General features: G+C 38.7%; 1 protein-coding gene across 1 annotated transcript; it reads right to left on the reverse strand.

The window, feature by feature from the left end:
* Window positions 1-10077: 10077 nt before the first annotated feature.
* Window positions 10078-20260, reverse strand: LOC306821886 (uncharacterized protein). The gene is made up of 11 exons (XM_079340494.1): window positions 20090-20260; window positions 19115-19304; window positions 18939-19030; window positions 18614-18846; window positions 18218-18454; window positions 18064-18138; window positions 17759-17975; window positions 15855-16063; window positions 14833-14905; window positions 12342-12459; window positions 10078-10886 (listed from the first exon to the last, which is right to left on the reverse strand). Exons 1-11 carry the CDS (start codon window positions 20112-20114, stop codon window positions 10691-10693), a joined length of 1665 nt encoding a protein of 554 aa, XP_079196620.1. The 5' UTR covers window positions 20115-20260; the 3' UTR covers window positions 10078-10690.
* Between the last annotated feature and the right edge of the window lie 1798 nt (window positions 20261-22058).

The following is a 22058-nucleotide window of genomic DNA, read 5'->3' on the forward strand; positions in this document are numbered from 1 at the left end:
AACCGAAAGGTCGAGTGTTCGATCTGCAGCTCCTGCAGCAACATGTCAGATGTGTCCTTGGGAAAACCCCTTACCTACGAATTGTATTGGCTGCTTCTTCAGTGGTGTATGAATGTGTATAAATGGGATTATATACTTCTGATGGTCTCACAACATAGCAACCTCTGCCATCAGTGTGTGAATGTTTAGGTGTGACCTGCGGTGTAAAAGCGCTTTGAGTAGTCAGAATACTAGAACAGCTACAAGCTCAAGTCTATTTACCATTTACCATATCTATAAAAGAACAATGACATAAAGACTTGTGTTATACTGTACACAATGAGTGTATTAGTCAGGATTCAGAAATCTAATGTATGTTACAATCTTAATGCATTCCACCTAATTGTTTTAAATACAGTAGAGCTAAAATCAGTAACCTTTGTTTCTTCCTGAAGAATATGCTGAAGCACATAAATAGCAAGTAACCAAGAGAAAAGTAATTGAAAGAACTCCCATATTATCCTTTCGAAATAAGAATAATAAGAATGTTTCACAGATGTCTCATTTAAGCTTTGTTAACGTCTAGTTTTATTTTGTTGTGTAAGCTGATGCAATGTTTTATACATGTGTAGTCGTAGAAACTTCTTGAGAAATAGACCATAATTGATTGCAATTTTCTTTTTGAGATTCATTTGTCTTTTTAGTTCAAAACGTTTATGTCTTTTACGAGAGCTGATTGTTAACTGTAGATTTAGCTACTTTACTGGTGTTTAGGTGGTAGTAGTTTTATTTGGCCAATATTTAAAAAGTAAACTTTAATAGAAATAAACTTTAATCTATACTGAAATGCAAAAGGTAAATAATGTTATTTATTTATTTATTTTTGCATTTTTGAGTTTTTTAATAAAGACAAAATTAAGACACAAAAGAAAAACAAACTAACAACGACAAACAAAACACCAAAAAGAAAAACATCAGAGAGAGAACAAAAAACAAGCTGATCAATGTCTGATACATTTATGGTACAGGGATATGATATCATTATTGTAATTAAAGCAACAATGTATAAATTAATTTGCTTACATACAGTAGATAGATATGGACATACATGAACACACATCTAATTTTCTATTTTAGTTCTATTTTAGTTCATAGTACGCACATCTGTAAATAAACACAACTTTTTCTTTGTTCTTTATTAACAATGAACTTCAATTTATTAATTTATTTAGGGGTTTGTTCAAATCATATGTGAATATTTTTGATAACCTTAAAAAAATACATCGACATTATCTGTATCAAAAGTACTTTACATCTGCAGTGTTTCTAAATGTCTGTATTCAAAGTCTGATTAGGTTGACTTGCATTATTTAATCTATTTTTTTTCTAGGTATTGTTTGATGATAAACAATAATTGTTTTGTATCATGCATTCACTTGTGATGGAAAATAATCCTCTTACTGTGTGAAAGTCTCAAACTGTGACTATGTACATCCCCTGTAAGCAGAAGAGAAGGTTTCGACTACCTTGCACAGTCTAAGAAAAAATTTAAATACTACACATGCTGTGCAAAATTGTATGTTGCAGGTTACATCTACAGGGAACACTGCTTGTGACCAATTTTCTCATTACCTGGTGCAGTACAATTACAAAGCTGAGTGCTCTGGCTGAAAGTGCTCTATAAAATCTATTGGAGGTCCTTTGTGGTTTTTCGAACATAAAGTGTGTCTGCATAAACAGATGCCAGTTTTAAAGCGAAAACATCTGCACATCCTAAACTCACTGGATCTCAGTCAAATTACCTGATGGCTTTGGGAGTAGCATGGCCTTCAGGAACTCTGTTTTTTAATAACATCCAAATGGCCTGTCCTTTTCTGGCCAAGTTAAAAAGCTATTGCATATCGGCCAAGCCGATGTGGAGAAGGTCAGGTTGCTTCACTGCTGTACAACCCATGCATCCCCTTTAATAGTTGCTCAGAGGATTATGTTAACTAATTAGCATACACTTTGCACACTTCTCCTCTAGTTTTTGGTTTAATCATAACACTTGTAGCGGGTCTAAAAGAAACTATGCTGAAATGATTAAACGTGAAACGCGTCTGGCCAAATACTTCAATCGCTGCACACCGCCCCACTGTTGTTAAGTGACACAAGACTCACATTAACACAGTGATCTAATCGTGTGCTGCTTAGCCATGTTTACATGCATCTCTGCACAATTACTAATAGGATATGGGGTTTCTTCAGGGTTCAGGCCCTGATCGCTTCATTAGTGTGAAGCTGCTCTTCTTCCAGAGTACACAGAACTAATACTGTCTCCCTTAAGACACAGCGCCGTATAGCCTGTAGTGGCCTCTTGAGGAAGCAGCACCATTAAATATTGATGCCATGTGTTTAGAGGATTTTTATTTCAAACAGCTGGTTTGTCAGCATCTTATGTAGTGTTCCTCAAGATTAAGTCCATGTGGAAAATGAAGTTCTGAAGCTTTGTGCCTTCAGAATAACTGTTTTTGTACTGGTATTTCTGTTTTAATATTTCCTGGCTTTACTATAAAATTCTCAGTCTTCAAGTAAATTCAGCATTTGTGATATTTCTTCATTGGTGTTACACATTTATTCTGATAAATGTCTTTCGTATTTACACCTGTGACGCTGCTCACTGTCAGAGCATGAGCTGCGATGAAATTCAGCACCACTAATGCTGATACAAGAACATGGTAACCACTGCATAACAGAATGTGGTTCATACCATGTATTCTTTTGCTCAACCACCACACTATAATTGCATAGACTACAGGAAATGTCCACATTTACTGAATTAAAAATCTATCAAGAAATATGTCATCTGTCCTAATTTTTTTGTCATTTGTCCTGTTGTCCTGGTTTACATGCCATTTCCACAATTACCCCCTAAAATGAACCTGACCTCACTTTCTTATAGTGAAGTGGTGTGTATGAGCATTATAGTCAATTAGGTCAGGGGCATTAATAGTACAGTGGAAAATGAAAACTCCCCACAACATCCTCCAGGAATTGTGCCTGACACTACTGACTCTCTTGAATCTATATTTGGGCCAGGCGCGTGGATGTGTGTCACCCAACACCACCCACCTAATCTCCACCAGAAAAAGTGAAGGAAGTTGTGCGCCCATGGGCAGAGATTTTCAAGGCACAAAGGGATCTCCCAGCAGGCACAAAAACACAGGCCCTTGGCAGGTTTTTATGATACCTTTCAATCAGTGTATGATTCCCTGCTGAAATGACAGGTGATTTGACTGAGTCTTCAATTAATGACCTAATTTTAACAATTACAAGAAGGGGGGTGGGAAAGCCCAGCTGAAAGAAGACGCATAGGGCCTGGGAGCAAGTTTGGTTGCCTTGATAGTACAAAGTGATGCAGTCTTGCTATGTCAAACGTGACTGGGGCCTGCCGTCACGGCTGAGGTGACCTCTTCCTCCTTTAACCAGGTGGCATCCTACAGGGAGAGCACACATTGATGAGGAGCTGGCATAGGAATGGGGGGGTAGAAGGAAGAGGAGGGAGGGGCTTAGATAGGGTGAAGGGTTGACGGGAGGGTAGCAAGGGGATGATGAAGTGCATCAAGCTGTGTCTGCCCCCCTTTCGCCGCTTTTGCCCCCACCCCCCACAGCATAGAGGAAATTAAAGAGCTGTGTAGCAGGAGGAGAAGAGGGGAGGAGGTTGGTGATTTAGATAGTGGCACAGGGGGATGGGGATCCAGCGCATTGGAGTTAATTACTGAATAATGAGGAACAATTTATTGTGTTCTTGTTAGAGACATCAAAATGATGCAGGATACTGCCTATAAAGAGGAGCATGCCTCTTTCACTCCTGGAGCATCAGTTAAAATGTGGTATTTAACTCAAGGCTATTTAAAGACTCCCACCTTGCTTGAATTCACCTTATAAAGTGGGGTTGCTGCAGGTCTTCCTGCTAATAAGGGGACTCATTTTTCTGGTGTTTTTTTTTCACTTTTTTCCTGGCCTTTTGAGTTCACTTAAACCTATGAGCCACGTTAATACATTGGTCTGTTTGTAATGGTATTACTGCTGATATGCAAGCTTTTATTGACTGTCAGATATTTCTGTCAGATTTCAGTTGTATCTGGTTGCAAGGATTATACACTGCTTCATGCTTAAAGCAATTTAATCCAGGGAAATGTGCCAGTTTACCTAATTACAGTGTAGTTATCACAAGTTCCATACTTTAAACATGTTCTCCATTGAAGTGTATTCAGGAAATTTTACCTAACAAGAGAAAAGGTTTATAGGATTACAATGAACAGCATTGGGGTAAACCATCCAAAGTCTGAAATTGCCAAGTATTGCTCCTACTACAGCTGTTGCTCAACAAACACCAAGGTGAGACGTCCAAGATCCAAGACAGCTTTGCCAAGCCTTGTTATTTTTAATTTGCTATGATTGACCATCAATGCTAGAGAGGATCTTCAAAAACATAATATCATCCTCAGAGTGCTCATTCACTCTTGAATCTTCAGCTAAACTCTCGATGTATATTTTTACGTCTTTCTTCCTTACATTTGCTAAGGTTTATTTATTGTGTATCTATTCTTATATTGTTTTTATTTTCTTTGATAAACTACTGCTGCTGTGCCCCACAATTTCCCAGGGTCTGTCTGTCTGTCTGTCTGTCTGTCTGTCTGTCTGTCTGTCTGTCTGTCTGTCTGTCTGTCCAAATAGGAATGCATTTCACTTAGAGCACATGTCACTCATGCAACAGACCATTTTTAGGAATACTTACATGGTGCATGAAATTAGTGCCAATAACTTTTCACAAAATCTCCTGTAAAATGACAGAAAATTTAAGGAAAATTGACTATATCTTCATCTTAGAAAGACAATTTCTATATTTCGTCTTAACAGTTTAGTGTTACTACCATCAGTCCTTAGAGTGAGAAGGATCCCAATGGTTTTATATGTTGAATATAAAATGTGACCAAAGAACAATGCAGCTGTCAACCAGCATGCGTCAAAAGCGATCCATGGCAATTATTATTGAGTTTCTGTCATGTATTTATATGCAGTGGCAGGCACTAAGGTCTGCTGCAGCATCACAGCACAAACAAAGACTCTAAACTATTTTCAAAAATTGACATCATATCAACTTCACTTGTCCTCATCGAAGTCTGCTGATGCTTATTTTAAAAAAAGCTGCAATCTGAAAGGCATAATTGCTCCTAGACTCAGACTGCTGTGAGAAAAAGAGTTGAGTGATTTACTGCAACATACTCAGATGTGTTAGTCCCAACACTGTAGCCTACTGTGACCTAGAGAATATGGCTTTAACTTTGTCAAAGGTTCTCCACATTAACAGCAACAGAATCACTGGATCACAAATTAAACCCTATACGTAATGAGCGTAACTTGCTGTGTCTCTCATGACATTGAGGAGGATAGCAAGAAGGTGCTTGCTGAGCGTAGCCATGCTGTGTTGTCCAAATAGATAGCCTATGTTCCGTCTGAGAGTGATGCAGCCGTTGGAATGATCCCACTAGACAGATGAGTGCTACTTGAATGTTAATGAGGGCTCCTTTAGACACGCATAAATTAAATGATTAGATGTCTGCAATCATGCAAGGTCTTTAGGTGTCCCCTATTTATTGCATTTGAAATGTAGCTGCCTTTATTTACGACATGTCTCCCCTGTACAGGCTTCGCCACCTGAGCAGCCCAACATTTTCAAAAGCCGAGTTTTTTAATGACCTGAAAATGAATCACTGTGGCAGTATCGTAAGAGAAGCCTCCCCCCCCCTCCCCCTTTTTTTTTTTGAAAACAAAAGGGAAAATGGTGCCATCCACTGAAAAGCTTGTCTGGCATGACAATCTTGCTGCAGGAAGATGAAGTAAAACATATTTTGTTTCAGAGATGTTCCTTCTTGAAAGATACGCTGATGAGAAAATGAAAGGACTCGGGAAAAACAGTCTCCGAACACAGTTACCAAACAATGAATCTTCCTCTTTCTTGGTTCAAACACTCCATTACAGTCTTCAAGATGCAACAACAGCTATTTTCATCTTCATGATTGCTTTAATTACAGCATAACTCATGTCTCTGGGCTCCAGTAGTGTTTTCCCCATAGGAAACAACATGTCAAGGCTGCAACAAAGGAGGGAAAGAGTACATATTCTCATTTGGCACTTCATTAATCAACATAAGAAATCAGCATGGTTTGACACTTAACTGGCCCACAAGGAATCCACTACAGTGTTGTGTTTTCTTCCATTATATTCTAAAGATTAGATATGTTAAATAAAACACAGCTGTTATTGCATTTTTCCCAATAGTTAGGTTTGTAGACATACAGCTATATGATGGACAGGCAATAAGTTCCTGCTTTTGCACTGAATTGTCAGACATATTTTAAAGACTCTCCTAGCTGTTCGAAAATGACTTTTGGGTGAATGGGCAGCAATAATAGGAAGCGTCTAAGTTCCACTCTGAGGCCAAAGTGAGGGCTTTTGTGTTTTTGTGTTGAGAGAGATGGAGGAAGAGACAAATTTCTCTTAAGACACCCCCCCCCCCCCCCCCCCCCCCCCCCCATTTATTAGGGTAATGAATTTCTGACTGCAGTGCCAGTTCCACTGAGCCTGCTTCTCGGCCTAATTCTGTGTAACATTTCCTCATTGCCGCTGGGGAACATTATATGAAGGCAGGGCTTACAATACCATCAATATGCCCAAGACGACAATCGGACGTCTCATAGATATTAATGGAAGTGCAAATTAAATCAAAGTTGGAGTGCAGCTATCGGGGCTATGATCAATGCTTTTTGCACAGTCAGATTTAATATGGGTTTGTAATTTGAGTATCCAAACAAAATGTGCATCTTAATGGGAAAGATGAAAGTAATCTCACTTGGGAAGGAAATAACACATTAGCTGCATTGTAATTAGAGAACTCCAAGTGCAAGGTTTACCGGCTCAGTATTCTGTTTGAATAAAAGCCCTTTAGATTCAAAATGTACAAAAATAATGTGAACACTTAAATTGTTTAAAGATGTCACATGACATATAATGTAGTGATTATCAAGTCTGAATACGGATCTAGCAACAACACATCTGCATTTTTGCAGCCTTTACAAATCATGAAAAAAAATATCAGGAGGTGTTGATATGATAAAAAAATATTTCAACAGTTAGACAATTAAAGAATATCTGGTTTGTTAAAGGCCAAGCAACTAACTAAAGTACATAAAACAGGAAACTTTACAATAATTAGCAGAAAGCACAAAGCATTCAAACAGAACAACATAAAATATTTGCAATTTGACAAACCATCACAATGTTTCATCGGCAGTCCATCTGATTACCTTACACTAAAGAAGGCAATCAAAGTCATGCCATGAGAAGTCAGGAACACGAGTAGACAATAATCCAGTGCATTCTCGGAGCCAAGCGAAACACCTACAAGCACACACACACACATGAAAGACCTGGCAACATGAAAAACTGATACCAATTTGATGCAATCTCTCATGATCAAAGTAAAACGGCAGTCAATAGTAAGTGCATAAAGCGATATAGTGAGATTGGACAAGAGTAACACAAGAGCACAACACTCTGTACTATGCCTATTTTTTTCATTTATATATTTCATGCACTTAAAACACACAAACAAAATAGATCAAATGAGAATAAAGAAAAAATGGACAGTTAATACAAAATAAGGATGTCTTTTGAAATAAATGTGCTGGAGAAGCCAATTAAACCCAGAGGGGCTTGTCAAGAAGCTCTCCTATCAGGTAACATGTAACATAGAAACAAGTTATTAAAGTAGTCAAAGCAAATAATAAGAATAGCTAACCAGAAAACACAAAATGTAAACTGTACTTCCTACTACACAACGTCCTTACCAGAACACTATCTTCTGTTGTCAATACATTATCAGATTCCCTTATTTTTACAGATTACTGTAAACCCTCTTAAATGGCATAGCACTTGCAATGCTACAGTAACTGCTAACATTTTGTCCAGCTACAGTCTGTATCCGTATTATTGGCTTAACAAATTAACACTTAAAAATAATGTATGAAAAGGCTGAAAAGGTAACGTTATTGTATTGTGAATCAAACTGATCCCATGTTTGGCTGCAATCACGATCAGGTTTTACTCCATGTAAATGTGTTGGATGTAATCGTCCAGCTTCTTGAGTATGCAGTTCACAGAACACTCTCAGGTCTCATTGGAAGATAAATGTTGACATTTTCCTTTTGCTGTTACACAGTCATACATCTGATGATAGCATCAGGGACACGATTCAATTTATAATAGGTAACATTTCATCCTCAAACACTGCACTGAGTGGGTATGTAACAGAATGCCATAATCCATCAATAAAAGTGTATTGATAATGTCAAATGTTAATATATCATCCATAAAACCTTGGGTCCTCTTGTCACCCGGACACAACCTGCCAGCAACATACATTGCCTCATTGTGTTGTTCACCATCTACCGGGGTCTCCCTCTGAACGGCTGTTGCTGTAAAATGTTGCATGCCGTGACAGAGCCGAGAGTTAATCAGAGTTGATTTTCAGTGTGAGGGCACAAGAGCCTTTTTCGGGTGAAGAACTGTTTAGCTAAACAGCACTATGTACAACAGGGTCTTGCTCTTCACAGTAATGGCAGCAAAAGAGTGTTAGAAATAATGGATTCAAGATCACTTACACAGCTTGAAGCAGGCTATGGCATTCAAAGGGGAAAACACAATGTGTTGCTCAAATTATAGTTTTAGCTCCATTGGTTGCAATTGTAAGGAAAACACGAACTTTCGAGGAGGGCTTTTAAAGAGTTTAATAAAGTGAAAAACATGATGACAAAACAACAGTTTAGACACTGCCTCGGAGTCACGATATTAAATGGATTGAAAGTGGACAGAGGGCAAAGAAGCTTTGATGTTGACAGACAATATTTCTTTGCACCACGTTTGGTAGACCGGGGGAAGAAAAAAAGCAATGAGAGCGATCCATAAATGCAAATGGTTATTGCGCTTCATCAACTAAGACCTGATATTTGCACTTCACTATATTTGAACACAGGAAAGAATATACTATTTAAATTTAACTGTCCTTATTTTAAGTTAAAACTAATCAATAAAAAAAAATCAACTGTCCACTACAATAAACATTTAATTGAAAATGTCTTAATGCATTTCTTTGAGTGATCAGGTTGAGCTGTTTGAATATTGGAATCAGATTGTTAACACACACACAAGTCAAAGTGAATTATTATTACTTTAGATTATGAACAATAATGTGATATGCTCTTGTTGCAACTTTTTGTCCTTGTTTATATGATGCAGCTGCTTGTCTCTATACTGCCCCTCGGTGGAAAGACAGGAAATGGGCGCCAAGAGGAAAATTTGCCTCCATGTGAACAAATTCTCCTAGACCTTGTGTTCACAAACTGGAAAACTTCTATATTTTACCATAATATATGAGGATAAGAATCCCAATAACTTCTAATGTTCCATTTCAGCTGTAGATAAATAGCAGAGAGCAATGGAGATGATCAGATCTCACTCCATATCTTAATGGGATCCTCTCACACGCCATTCCCATTAATGACCAATCCCCCAATTATGTAAATCAGAGAACAGTCACTAACAGTGAGAAGTTGAAGTTGCTCACATAAACACCAACAGTGTCACATTACAGAGTGAGCTAATTGGCCACTACTTTTCATATAATTGCAGGAGCTGGGGTCACGTCCTCAGCTAACCCCTCCTTTAAGTATTGTTTTTCAGCACACAAACAGTTAATGGAGCAATTAAGAAGGCACTCACGAGCACCACTTGTGAGGGCCATTTGGCAAGAAAGTGCTGGAAAGAGGCAGACTGGAATGCTGTAATCCTGCATATGGTACACAAGAGTCTTGGACCAGAGGGAGTGGTAAGTCAAGGTGCAGACAGTGTACAATACATCTCACTTTTACCCTTTTGTGCTTTGAATGGACTGTTAATCATTCTAGTAGGTAGTAATTTCCATGTAGTCTGTGAAAAATATGTAAAGCTCATTATTTATTTTAACCCTGAAATACAGTTTACAGAGATTAACAAGCATAACAGTATAAAAGTTTATTTAGTTATTGTAAGCGTCATTCATTTGTTTCGCATGCTCAAGCAAAGCCGATGCCATTTTATTTTTCTCGAAAATGTCACCCTTGTTGTTTTACAGTAAAGAACAAACACTAACATAAGATTGTGTTGGCTTACATAAGTAGAATTAAGAGAGGTTGTGTCTTAGTGACATTAAGACTAGGGGGAAAAAAACTATTATCACAATTGTTTGAGGATGAAGTAATACATAGAGAACATGCAGCGATAACAGACAAAATCATCAAGCTTGAAGATAAAGACTGGTTACAATTTTCTCCACTTTCTTGAACTAATGTAATTATCTATGACATAATTTCATAGTTTGACAAGAACTGGCATTATTTTGCCAGCCATAGCACACAACAAATTGAGCCTACCTGACAAAAATGAAAGCTTCCAGAATTCTTATCAAACAGTGAAAAAAAAGAAATGTAAACAAACATACTTATTATTACCACTTTAAATTATACTGTGGTAATGTGTCTTAAGGAGATTATATACATGAAACCTTTCTTGAGAGACTCATGCCAAGAGTGTAAAGAGGGGATAAAAGTTTTCATCTCTTCATCTACCCCGTCTACCAGAGACTTTGCCCACCCTCTATGACTAAGTTATGCCCTGTCATGTAGTCAGAGGCATCAGATGCCAAGAAGACCACTGCAGCTTGCAGGTCTGTCACTTGAGCCAGTCTACCAGCGGGGATATCTGACAGCCAGCGCTGCACAAGCGGCCTCAAACTCTCTGAGTGGATGAGAGGGGTGTCAACAATCCCCCTGAAAAAAAAAGACAAAAAGAAAGTGAGAGAAAAGGGGTGGGGGAGGGGGCAAAATTGAATCAGAAGGCATCACAGGAGTGACAGCGTTGCTTCAGAGCCACCACTTTGGTGACAAAAATAAACCCAATTATCCTTTGGAGAAAGGGCATAGCATGACATCTCTGATGGTATTTACTGTGGGACTAGTGGTACTCAGATGAGCGGCCCATCTCATGAAGAGCCCATGGGTGTAAGGGGACATCTGGCATAATTTGCTCATATGACATGCAACTCCTTAATATTCCTGTTCTGATTCCAGTTAAAAATCTAATTGAAGGAATTCAGAAGGAATTAAAAAATAAATTAAAACAAAACAATGCTTCGGATTTTATAGGTGAATTAGTATCCAATAGCTCTGCAACACAGTTACTCAATCACAGCAGAAGCACTTCTCTCTTCTACAACAATCTTGTAACGGAGCTTACACCACTTTCTTAAAAAAAAAAAAAAGACATTGAATGACATTTGCAACTGACGTGACATGGACTAAAAAGCCTTGAGGCCTGAATTGTTGTTCAATGTATTCTGCTGCCTTGATATTGAATTTTAACATTGAATAAACTAGCACTTCTATGAACCACAAGACATCATGGTTAACATATTCCACCTCAATTATATATCACTTCAGCTGCCCTGTTATCTGGAACCTTTGCTGGCAATCAGGGGTACCGTTTTCCCTCAGCCAATTTTCTAGATAATGCAGCTTATCACCATCACGCCTAAAGTTGCCAATAGAATCAGGCTCCAGTCAACCTCGTGAGCACTAATTGTGTCCCTTTTTTATGCATATTTACCGACTGTCACTTCAAAGAAATCAGCAGCCCATTGAGACGCCCAGTAAGCGAGGGGAGAGACACGTGCTTCTCTGCAAATTAAAATTAGCAAACAAGCTGCCGATAAATAAAGCTGAGCGTGAAGCGCGTGTAAGGGCTTTGTTCTGCGGTTATGACTGTGCTGGCTCGCCTGGTGCCACTGGACGGATTTTGCTCAGGGATGGCTGGGGCTAAGGGACGCTTCACTAAACCCCTCCTTACACACTCACACACTACCCTCCCTGTGTACTACTGTTTTCTTCCCCCTGCTCAGCTTCACAGACAAATAGATACAAACAAGGCGCTATTGTTGCGGCAACACTTTAAACGAGGGTGCAAATTTGATTCCCTAATTGAATAGAACAATTAGAGCAAGTGTTTGGTTGATTCATCCCTCAAGACATCATCTAATTAAGAACTGATGTATTGTTTGAGGATTTAAATTAGTGCATCATTCCTAAATGGGGCTCTTCATATGAAAGCCAACACACTAATCACCACTTCTTCTGGCAGCTCTATCCCTTAAAATGCTCAAAAGGTGGAACCACATGTTTTTGGCAAATAACAGTCGGAGAAGAAGACTAAGAATGGACAGCACTCACGGTGAAATGCAGTTGACACACACTCCTCTTTCAATCCATTCAGTGCCTAGAGTCTGAGTCAGTTTTACCACTCCAGCCTTTGACGTATTGTAGGGGAGCTGCTTCTGGGGATGTGGGACTGCAAGGAAGAGGATAGAAAGATTAAATTGACCAAACAGTGTTATATGCAATTAAATGTATTGTATAATAATAAAAAGGAGGCATCTAGGAAATTTACAGGTTATTGTAAATCTTTTGGGGTTTTTTTTCAAGGAGTGCTCTTCTCTTTCTAAACAGAGAATAGTTCTTTTCTCATAGGGGCTAACAGCATACACTTCATATATCAGCTCATGTGGTTCTTGTTGATACTACATTAAAGCTCTTCCATTAGCTGCTGAGGCCTCTGAGGACGAAGTCATGTAAAATTAATCGCTTATCATGTCCAGTTATGCTCTGTCCTCAGCAACAAAGACAGGTAGTCATTTGTTTGCCTTGACCATCCCAGATGCTGCACACTGCATGGGATGCCGGGACAGGGGCTCATTTTCTGCTGGTTGATTAATCATCACAAGAAAAGCTCCAACTTACATACAACTTTAGTAGTTAACCTCAGCACCCGTCGATCTGACTGCCAAATGGCTTCAGTGTGAGACCGTGATGATGAATACCAGCCAGCTGCAGAGAGGCTGAGAGGGGAGAAAGGGCTGCAGCATCCCGCATCCCAAGCTCAAATAAAGGATATATTTCCAGGACAGAGGTAAAAGTTGGAAACCGAGTACGAAATAAGATGTAAAGGGTGGGATAACAGAACTGTGGCTGAGAGTGTGCTTGAGTGGGATTGTGTATAGATAACAGACAAAGGTAATGTTTGGTTGGGCTGGGCTGGATAAGGATAGGCTACGACCTCAGAGGAGCAGGCAAGGAGGGGCAGAGCCCAGGGCTTACACGCAGATTGAAGGTGAAATCCGACTTATCAGGACAGGAAACACAGCTCAAAATGCCTAACAGCACTAATCCTCGCTCGAGACCTGATGATACGGCCCCAAAATACCATTCAGAAAATGCCTTCATCCTTTAAATAAACCTGCATTGATGTTTTCGCTGTCTTAAAGAGCAGTAATCCCCAGAGAAGGGAAAGGGAGTTAGCAGGAGAGTATTCTCAAAAGCCCTCCTTAACATTCACCCTGTAACTTGTTGCCCATTTCAAGTGGGAGAAAACATGCTCTTTATCAGGCCTGCCTTTACATTTTGAATTCTTCAGAGTTCAAATAATGCACCTTTTCCCAGAAGTGTGGCTGTTTTCATCTGTATTGCTATGCAGCAGATGTCTGCAGGTGTGAGAGCCTCTTAAAGGTCCTCAGTCAAAAAGCAGAATGTGACCATATTTACTCGGATAGTTGCTGTCTCAAAGTCTTTGATCTAGAGGCCATCATTTGGGGGAAAAATGGTTGATGGTTGGGACTTTGTTAACTCTCTGCATATGTGTGTGTGTGTGTGTGTGTGTGTGTGTGTGTGTGTGTGTGTGTGTGCCCAACAATACCCCCTCCACACACAATCTATTCAGCAGATGGACAAAAAGCTGTCATTGAGCATTTTAATTGGGCATTTACGGCTGCTTTTTGGGCTTCCACTTGGCTAGAACAGGTCCCATCTGATTACACATTATGACAATATTATAACAGATGTCCAGACCAATAAAGTAAATTCCTGAAGGACTATACGTAATGTGAGTAATTGATCATTTTTTTACGCCTTCCTCTATTTACCAGCATGCTCCTGTTTTACAGATTGCCCCTGCAGATGGGACTGTGGCCCATATGGCATAACAGTTTACTGGCTGTTTGACTATACTGCTGATAAAGTGTTGCTGTTCCTCTGGAGGAACCTGTTGGAGGAGGAACAATACACATGTGCTACACATTTCAAGCCTTTAACTAGGCACTCACTACAGTCTAAAAGTGTCTTCCGCTGTTCAAACAACGCTGCTGGCACAGGTTTGGATTTTGCCGTTGCACAGGAACCCTCCCTTCCCTTATTGTACCTCAGGTCGCCTTCTACATCCTCTAAACATCTCCACAGAGAGGGGATGTTTATTATGATGCAAAAGCACCTCAGCAAGATGCAATTACAAGAGTTTTCTGCAAAGCTTACTGTATACAAGGGTGGATGAATCTCTTCAGAGCACAGTTTAAGTGGATAAGAACTACAAAAGCAGGCTAATCCTGCTTTAAATGAGCAGGTTCATCCTAAGCTTTTCATAAACAGGAAAACTGCCTCTTTCAACTTTGCCCATGTAATGATCTTCAACCAGATAGGATAACTCTCTTTCAACCTCAAAAAAAAAATGTTCATTGTAAAAATGAAAACATTTCTGCACACAGCTGTATAGCTTGTAAGTATTTAATTCTCTCCTCCTGATCTGGACATGACTCTTAATGCAGCACACAGATATTAAAAGCAGACATGTTCATGCATATTCTGTCAAGAGATAATGCAGGAACAAATCACTCACCTATCAGACTGGCCATGGAGGCTGTGTTGATTATTTTACCATAACCTTGCTTTAACATCACTCGGCCTGCAGCCTAAGGCAAAAATGGAGACGAAAGATACACATTAAAGACCTTATTGTTGCACGAATATACCAGAAAAAGGCTCAGCACAAATTAATAAAAAAAAAAAAAAATGTATATATATATATAGTTTTAGTTTTTAGTTTGTGGTGAAGATAGACCATCTCTTGACCATTTAAAACCTGTCTAACTGACTATCGAGAAGGTAAAGCTGACCTAACCCCTGTCTATCATGGTTTTAATAAACACACACTATAATGCGTGTGTGTGTGTGTGTGTATATATATATATATATATATATATATATATATATTTATATAGTATTGAATTTTTCTCATCAAAAGGTCCGTTTAAATTTCAGCTTTGCATAATTTCAAATACTCAACTTTATTTTAGTTAAATAGTAGCCATCAATTAAAAAAAACAAAACTATTTAATTCCCCCCCTTAATTGAATTAAAGAATAAAACACTTTCTTCAAGAAATAGGTCACCATTGGATTTTTTTAAATTTCAGATGAATGAAAGACTAAGAGTGTTTACTTACTGATGATTAGTTGAAAATAACTTCACTCTTTCCAAAACATGCAACAACAAAAAAAGTGTCCCTCACCTGATAATATTATGACCTTGTCTTTTACATTTAAATAGTAATATTTGCTTTTCACTTTTATGTTTGAGTTACAACTTGTTAATTACGTAATAAAATATTTACATTTGAAGAGTTAAATGTATTGGAATAAAAATGCATTTTTGTGTTATAAAATTTTGTTGGGCACACACACACACACACACACACACACACACACACACACACACACACACACACACACACACACACACACACACACACACACACACACACACACACACACACACACACACACACACACACACACACACACACACACACACACACACACACACACACACACACACACACACACAGGGTGTGATACTAACCTGACAACACATGAAAGTACCCCTCAGGTTAACATTAAAGGTTTGGTCCCACTCCTCTAGACTGGTGTCTTCACTGGAAGAGTTCAAATTAATTCCTGCATTGTTACAGCCAATGTGAATGGTCCCCCATTTAGAGACAATGTTATCAACCATTCTCTGGACATCAGCTGGTTTGCTAATGTCAGCTGTGATGGAAATGGCATGGATGCCTGTATTAAAAAAAAAGGGTTTTCTGTTAGAGCACTTTGAAGATTAAGCCACATTATATGCATAAAAAACACTTCTATACTTAGACACTTTAGACAAATCACGATTAAAATATAATTACAATATAGAACAAATTAAAAAAGAAAAGTAAGAAACTTGTTTTGTTTATCCAAAGATCATTTCAATGTTTTAAGAGATAAAGTGAGAATCTAACAACTACGAAGGCTTGGAGGAACGTCATCCTGACAAAGAATAGCTTTTCTTTTGCTGCCCTCTACTGGCCAAAAATCAAAACTGAACACAGTAAGAATCTATGGCATCAATGAAAAGTCTGTTTTCAGAGGTTCACACAGAAGTCCTGAAACATGGCATGTTCTGCTCTTTTTTAGCTAATTCCTTGTATTGGTTTTTTTTTTTTAAAGGTGTAATGTTCAGGAAAATTACTATGCTTATTGTTTAACTGTGTTTTAACTTGCATGCATTTCCTCCAAAACAATTAACTTTCCATTGTAAGCTTCACATCTAGATAAGGAGAATTGGTTTCCTTAACACAACTGAAAACTGATATTTTATTTCATTATGACTCAGTAAGAACAATGAGAGCACAATAAGTGAATTAAGAGGTGCAAATAGGAACTGGTCATTCAATCTATTATCTGACAGGAACTACAATTCTGATAAATAATTACAGGGCTTAAAGTGAACAAAAAATCCTGAGCCTGAAAAATTTTGCTTCAAGGCAATTGGCAAAAACAGCTCTGAAATTCGTGGAAAACCCCTTTGTTTGGGTAATTTCTTGATATCACAGTACAAATCAGAGGATAATTCTTAAATTTCCGCCTTACACGGCTGCAAAGAACCTTAACAGGATTTGACACCATGTGGGCAGTGTCTGAGATGTCGAGTAGATGAGGGTTATTTTGCCTTGCTTGTGTCTCTTCTCTTCTTGCCCTCATCACAGCAAAGTTATCCATTCAAATGCTACTTAAGCCCATAGGATAGTAGGACATCTTTCATTTCTTGAATGAGTACTGCAGCATTGACAGTATTTATAGATAGAAATAACGGGTTGTTTTCTATTTATTGGGTTAATTATTTAATTATTTCATGCCACACCCCAGAACTCAGTGAGGACTCAGACGTGAGGCATGTGGCAAAAATACAAAAGCAGGCTAATCCTGCTTTAAATGAGCAGGTTCATCCTAAACTTTTCTTAAAGAGGAAAACTGCCTCTTTCAACTTTGCCCATGTAATGATCTTCAACCAGATAGGAGAACTCTCTTTCAACCTAAAAAAAAAAAAAATTTACACAGCTGTATAGCTTGTATTTAATTCTCCCCTCCTAATCTGGTTTTTAAAATGTAAGCCCTGTAATTAGTCAAAATAAAATATTCTTATATGGTAACATAATCTTAATTTTATATTTGTCGAAATGTAGATTTATCCTTTACTATCATTTTGTTTTTCCACATAAAAAAAATCGAGAGTTCAGCAAATTTGATGACTCTCTGACTGTAAGACAGAGCAAACCACTTGTTCAATCAGTAAAGGTCATGTAAAGGGAGAATGATACAAAGATTCTGACCAACAGTTTGCTGTAATTCTACCCCATTTACTTAGCTACATGGGTTAGAAGTGCAGGAATAGAACATAGCTTTGCAGCTCACACAAGTCTTTTTTGTGTCAACAGTTCTTACCTTTCTGAAAGAGCTCTTTGGTCACTGCCTCAGCTTTAGCTTTGTCAATGTCTATAATGGCCACCTTTGCACCGGCCTCCCCCAGGGCATGAGCAAAAGCCCGGCCTATGCCCTGGCCGGCACCCGTTACATAGGCCACCTTTCCATCAAGTCGCATTCGATCGAGGATGGAGCGCCCCTTGACCCCACGGAAAACTTCATCATCTGTTATTTTACTCTTAAACAAATAAAGAAGATCAGCTGATAAATCAGTCAGAAAGCCAATCATACGTTTCATACCAGCCCTTCCTCCTTGAGGTCATTACCTTGGTTACTGAGCATTCAAAAACAGGAGATACCCGACGGATCAAACTGATCCCATCTCTAAGGGGGATTATGACCTTAAAAACAAAAAGCGCCATTAAAAAACAGTCAAGCACAAATACAGCAAACAGTTTCATGTAGAAAATTGAAACGGACCTGCTCCACGCGGGCATCATCACAGACATACTGGTTAAATCCTCTAAGAGCCAGTGCATTGTCGTCTTTGGAGTCTTTCAGATAAACTTTGGCTTTGAACAGTGAGTTGTCTACACATAGGATGCCTCCCAATCTCAGCAGGTTGTTGTCCAAAATATAGTTGTAATAGTTTATGTAATTATTCTTGTCTGCGTCGATGAACACCATGTCAAACTGCTCACCTGCAGCTGCCAATTCCTAGAAAAGACAGAGGATCATTGAAAAACAAATTCCCCGGCCTTCTCAAGTTTAATAAAGAGGAGTCAGGGTAAATACTTTCTGCTCTGATTATGCACATGACCGTGTCCAATTCTTCTCTGGCAGTCCTTAAAAGTTGAAATGTGTCTTTTTGCTTACCCTTAGGGTGTCCATGGCAGGCCCCGTATGGACATGAATCTTTTTTCCATGTGGAGACTTGTCAAAAATTGGCTGGGCAAATTCTTTCAGGTATGGCTCTAACTCACAGGCAACTAAGCAGCCATCCTCAGGAAGACCTTCAGCCATCGACAGTGCACCATAGCCTGTGAACATCCCAACCTCCAGAACCCTCTTAGCTTGACTCATGTGAATCAGCATCTTAAGGGTCTGGCCTGACAAAAAAAAAAAAAAACACAGATAAAGTTACGTGTTAAGACAGGGAATATAATGGCAATGAGCAGTAGGCTGGATAACGATGTCAGACCTTCAACGTGTCCAGTGATGCACTCTTTGGGAAGCTTGAACATGGTTTTGCCCTCCTTGTGCACTTGTTCCCAGTCATGGGAAATTGTTTTCCTGCAAAAAGGGTAAATTAAAATATTAGCAAATTTGCCTTACAGCTTTATAGAATCGTATTATGTGTAGAAAGCCAAGCCATACTCATAGAGTTCTGCCAGAGGTTTACTCTCCTGTGTGGTCATTTTGGCCAGGTAGTCATCCAGGCCACTAGCTATGTCCAAGGCATTCTGCAAGTGACGAGTCAACCCTTCTGGCACATTATCACTTGTTTTGGCTATCTCATTAGCTTTGGTTAAGAGATCCACAAGGACTTCCACTGGGGTGTCAGGAACTTTGGGAATAGTATCAAGTAATTTTAGTGAAGCAATTATCAACTCTTTCCACACATTTCAATAAAATGTAGGGCTAAAACTCTAAATACTGGTCACTGACTTGCCAGTTGTTTTCTCGTTGAATTTAATGAACTATTGGTAAGAAAATGTGGGAAAATGCCAAATATAGACACCCGAGGCATAAACAGTTTCCTTCGTTGCTTAGTCCTATAGACAAAATAGTCCACAGCTTAATATAGACAAGAAAAAAAGATGGAAAACTGTACAATGAGCTAGAAAACAAGTTTAATCTATATTTCATTTCTTATAGATGGCTGGGTGGATTATTTATCACACTGGTCTCCAATCATCTTCAAATAAACATGTTATTAAATTTAGTTGGTAATTAATTAGTCTGTAGATTACCGGAGTAATATTATGGATTGTATATTCATAATCCACAGTGGACACAAAGGTGTATTAGAAAATAATAAATCGGTTGGATGTTGGCCGTAAATTTACGTCAAAATTGGCTCGATTTTCGCGCAAGGCCATGCGTCTGACGTCTGTCAGACATACATGCGAAATTCTTTTAATACAGCATACACACACTTCTATTTCCACACCATAGACGACATAAAAGCCAGTGTAAGCAACTGACAGCCTGTTGCACGGTGTATCTGATCTGCAAATATGCCATACCACTGGATACCAATAGAGTTAGTCATCCAAAGTTTCTAACTGTGCCAAGTTATGATAATGAAACACGAACGCGCAACAACGATTTATCGGTCTGTAATCTTACCCCTGCTGGCAGTTATGGTGCTCATTTCCGGGCGTGACGATTTCGTAGTAAGGAGTCAGTTGAGTGGGGAAAGCGACGTGAAGTGCATGTTATATCACAGCACGCATGCAAATGACTGTGTAAGGGGAGTGACTGATAGCTTGCACAACAGCTGCAAACACGCGCGTGCTTGGTAGTTAAGTAAGGCTTCTGCATAAGACCCCAAACGAGTCACGTGTACATAACTTTGAAGACAGGTGGGTTGAAAAATCGTGTCAGGTTAAACTGCAACTCAACACCAGGAACATTCCCCTAATACTTTATGGTCAATATTAAAATGTGTTTAAGGCCTTTCTTTTCAGAAACAAGAAATGTGAATATTAAAAAGCAACATTGTCACATATGAAGCTCTAGCATAACTTCTGTAAGGAAGAGTAATAAGCCTTATTCACTTTGCAGAGCCAAATCAGATTTTTTAGCACATCCAGATCGTATCTAGTTTGGTCTTTTTGCCAGTTTCAGACTGCCGCCCAAATCTGATTTCCCCCCAAATCTGATCAGAATCTGATCTCAGGCCTTGATTACATTGCGCCACCAAGTCTGATTTTTAGGTCATCCAAATTGTGTTTTTTTTTTGCCAGTCTGAACATAAAAAGCCACATGATATCCGATTTTTTCAAATCTGATTCCTATACAGAGCAGACTCAATCTGAAGGTCTTGGTCTCTTACACGTGTCTTCTGCGTCAATCCTGTCCTAACAGGCAATCCTGCCTGTCAATCAGAACACGCAGATAGGATCTAGTCACTTACAAATCTTGTTTTACTACATTTGTTTTGATTGTTGTTTCTTTCACCGACCAAAGTTAACTTCCAGCTTGCAGGATCTACATTATTGTTATTTTTCAATGGTGTCACATTGAGAAAGACACAGACGACACATTGAAGCGACGACATGTTCAGATTGAGTCAGATCTTTAGGAATGACATTTGAAACCACCTCCGTTTGTGGTTTGAATCAGATTTGAAAAAATCAGATCTCATGTGGCTTTTTTTTGTTCAGACTGGGAAAAAAATCAAACCACATACAATCTGGATGTGCTAAAAAAATTTCACCTCCAGATTTGGAGGTGAACAAGGCCAAAAAGCCACATGAGATCATATTTTTTCCAAATCATAACAACGACGTAGATCCAGCAAGCCGGAAGTTAACTTTGGTCAGTGGAAAAAACAGGGAGACTAAAAAGAAACGTAGTAAAACAACAGTCCGTGGACAGACTGCTCCACAAGATTGTTTGCCTCAGAAATAGACACACTTCTCTGTCATCCATTTTGCTATTGTATTTCCTGGGCATAACTGTAATGGAAGTGATGCTTCCACTTGCCATCTCTTGGCGTATTTTACTTTTTGGCTATTTTATAATGAATATCACCACCATCTTCACCAGCACACTCATTATCCATCAATTATTCATCCCACTCTGTCTCATCAAGTCATCAGCTTCACCACCACCAGAGTTTGAACTCTATGGGGGATCTATTCTAATGAAGGACAGAATTTCATTTTCCAAACCCATCATCCACCCCATAGAGTCCAAGCAGCAAAAAATGTTTTGTCACTTGCCTGGGGACATTTTACTTATGGGGCAGATAACTAATATTATTTTTTTTACACTATAACTAAACGCTCAAGGCTGTATGGCAAGTTGTAATAATTACACCGTCATTTTTTAAACAAAAAGCAACAAATTGCACATTTGGTTATCTAGAATAAGAAACATACAGCTGCCTTTAACTAAACCATTTTAAGGAAGATGTTAATCTTTCACTCTGCACTGTAACTTTTATTTCTAAATGTTCCATTTTATTTAAATTATCTTTACTTGGAACATATTTTCAGATATAATAATTTCAGTAATTTTTAAATTTTCTATTTAAATGTATATTTTCTGTCCTCTGTCATGATGCTTTTGATGTATTGTGTGAAGCACC

Source organism: Symphodus melops (genome assembly GCF_947650265.1).
Source record: "Symphodus melops genome assembly, chromosome: 4".
In the NCBI taxonomy this organism is placed as follows: Eukaryota; Metazoa; Chordata; class Actinopteri; order Labriformes; family Labridae; genus Symphodus; species Symphodus melops.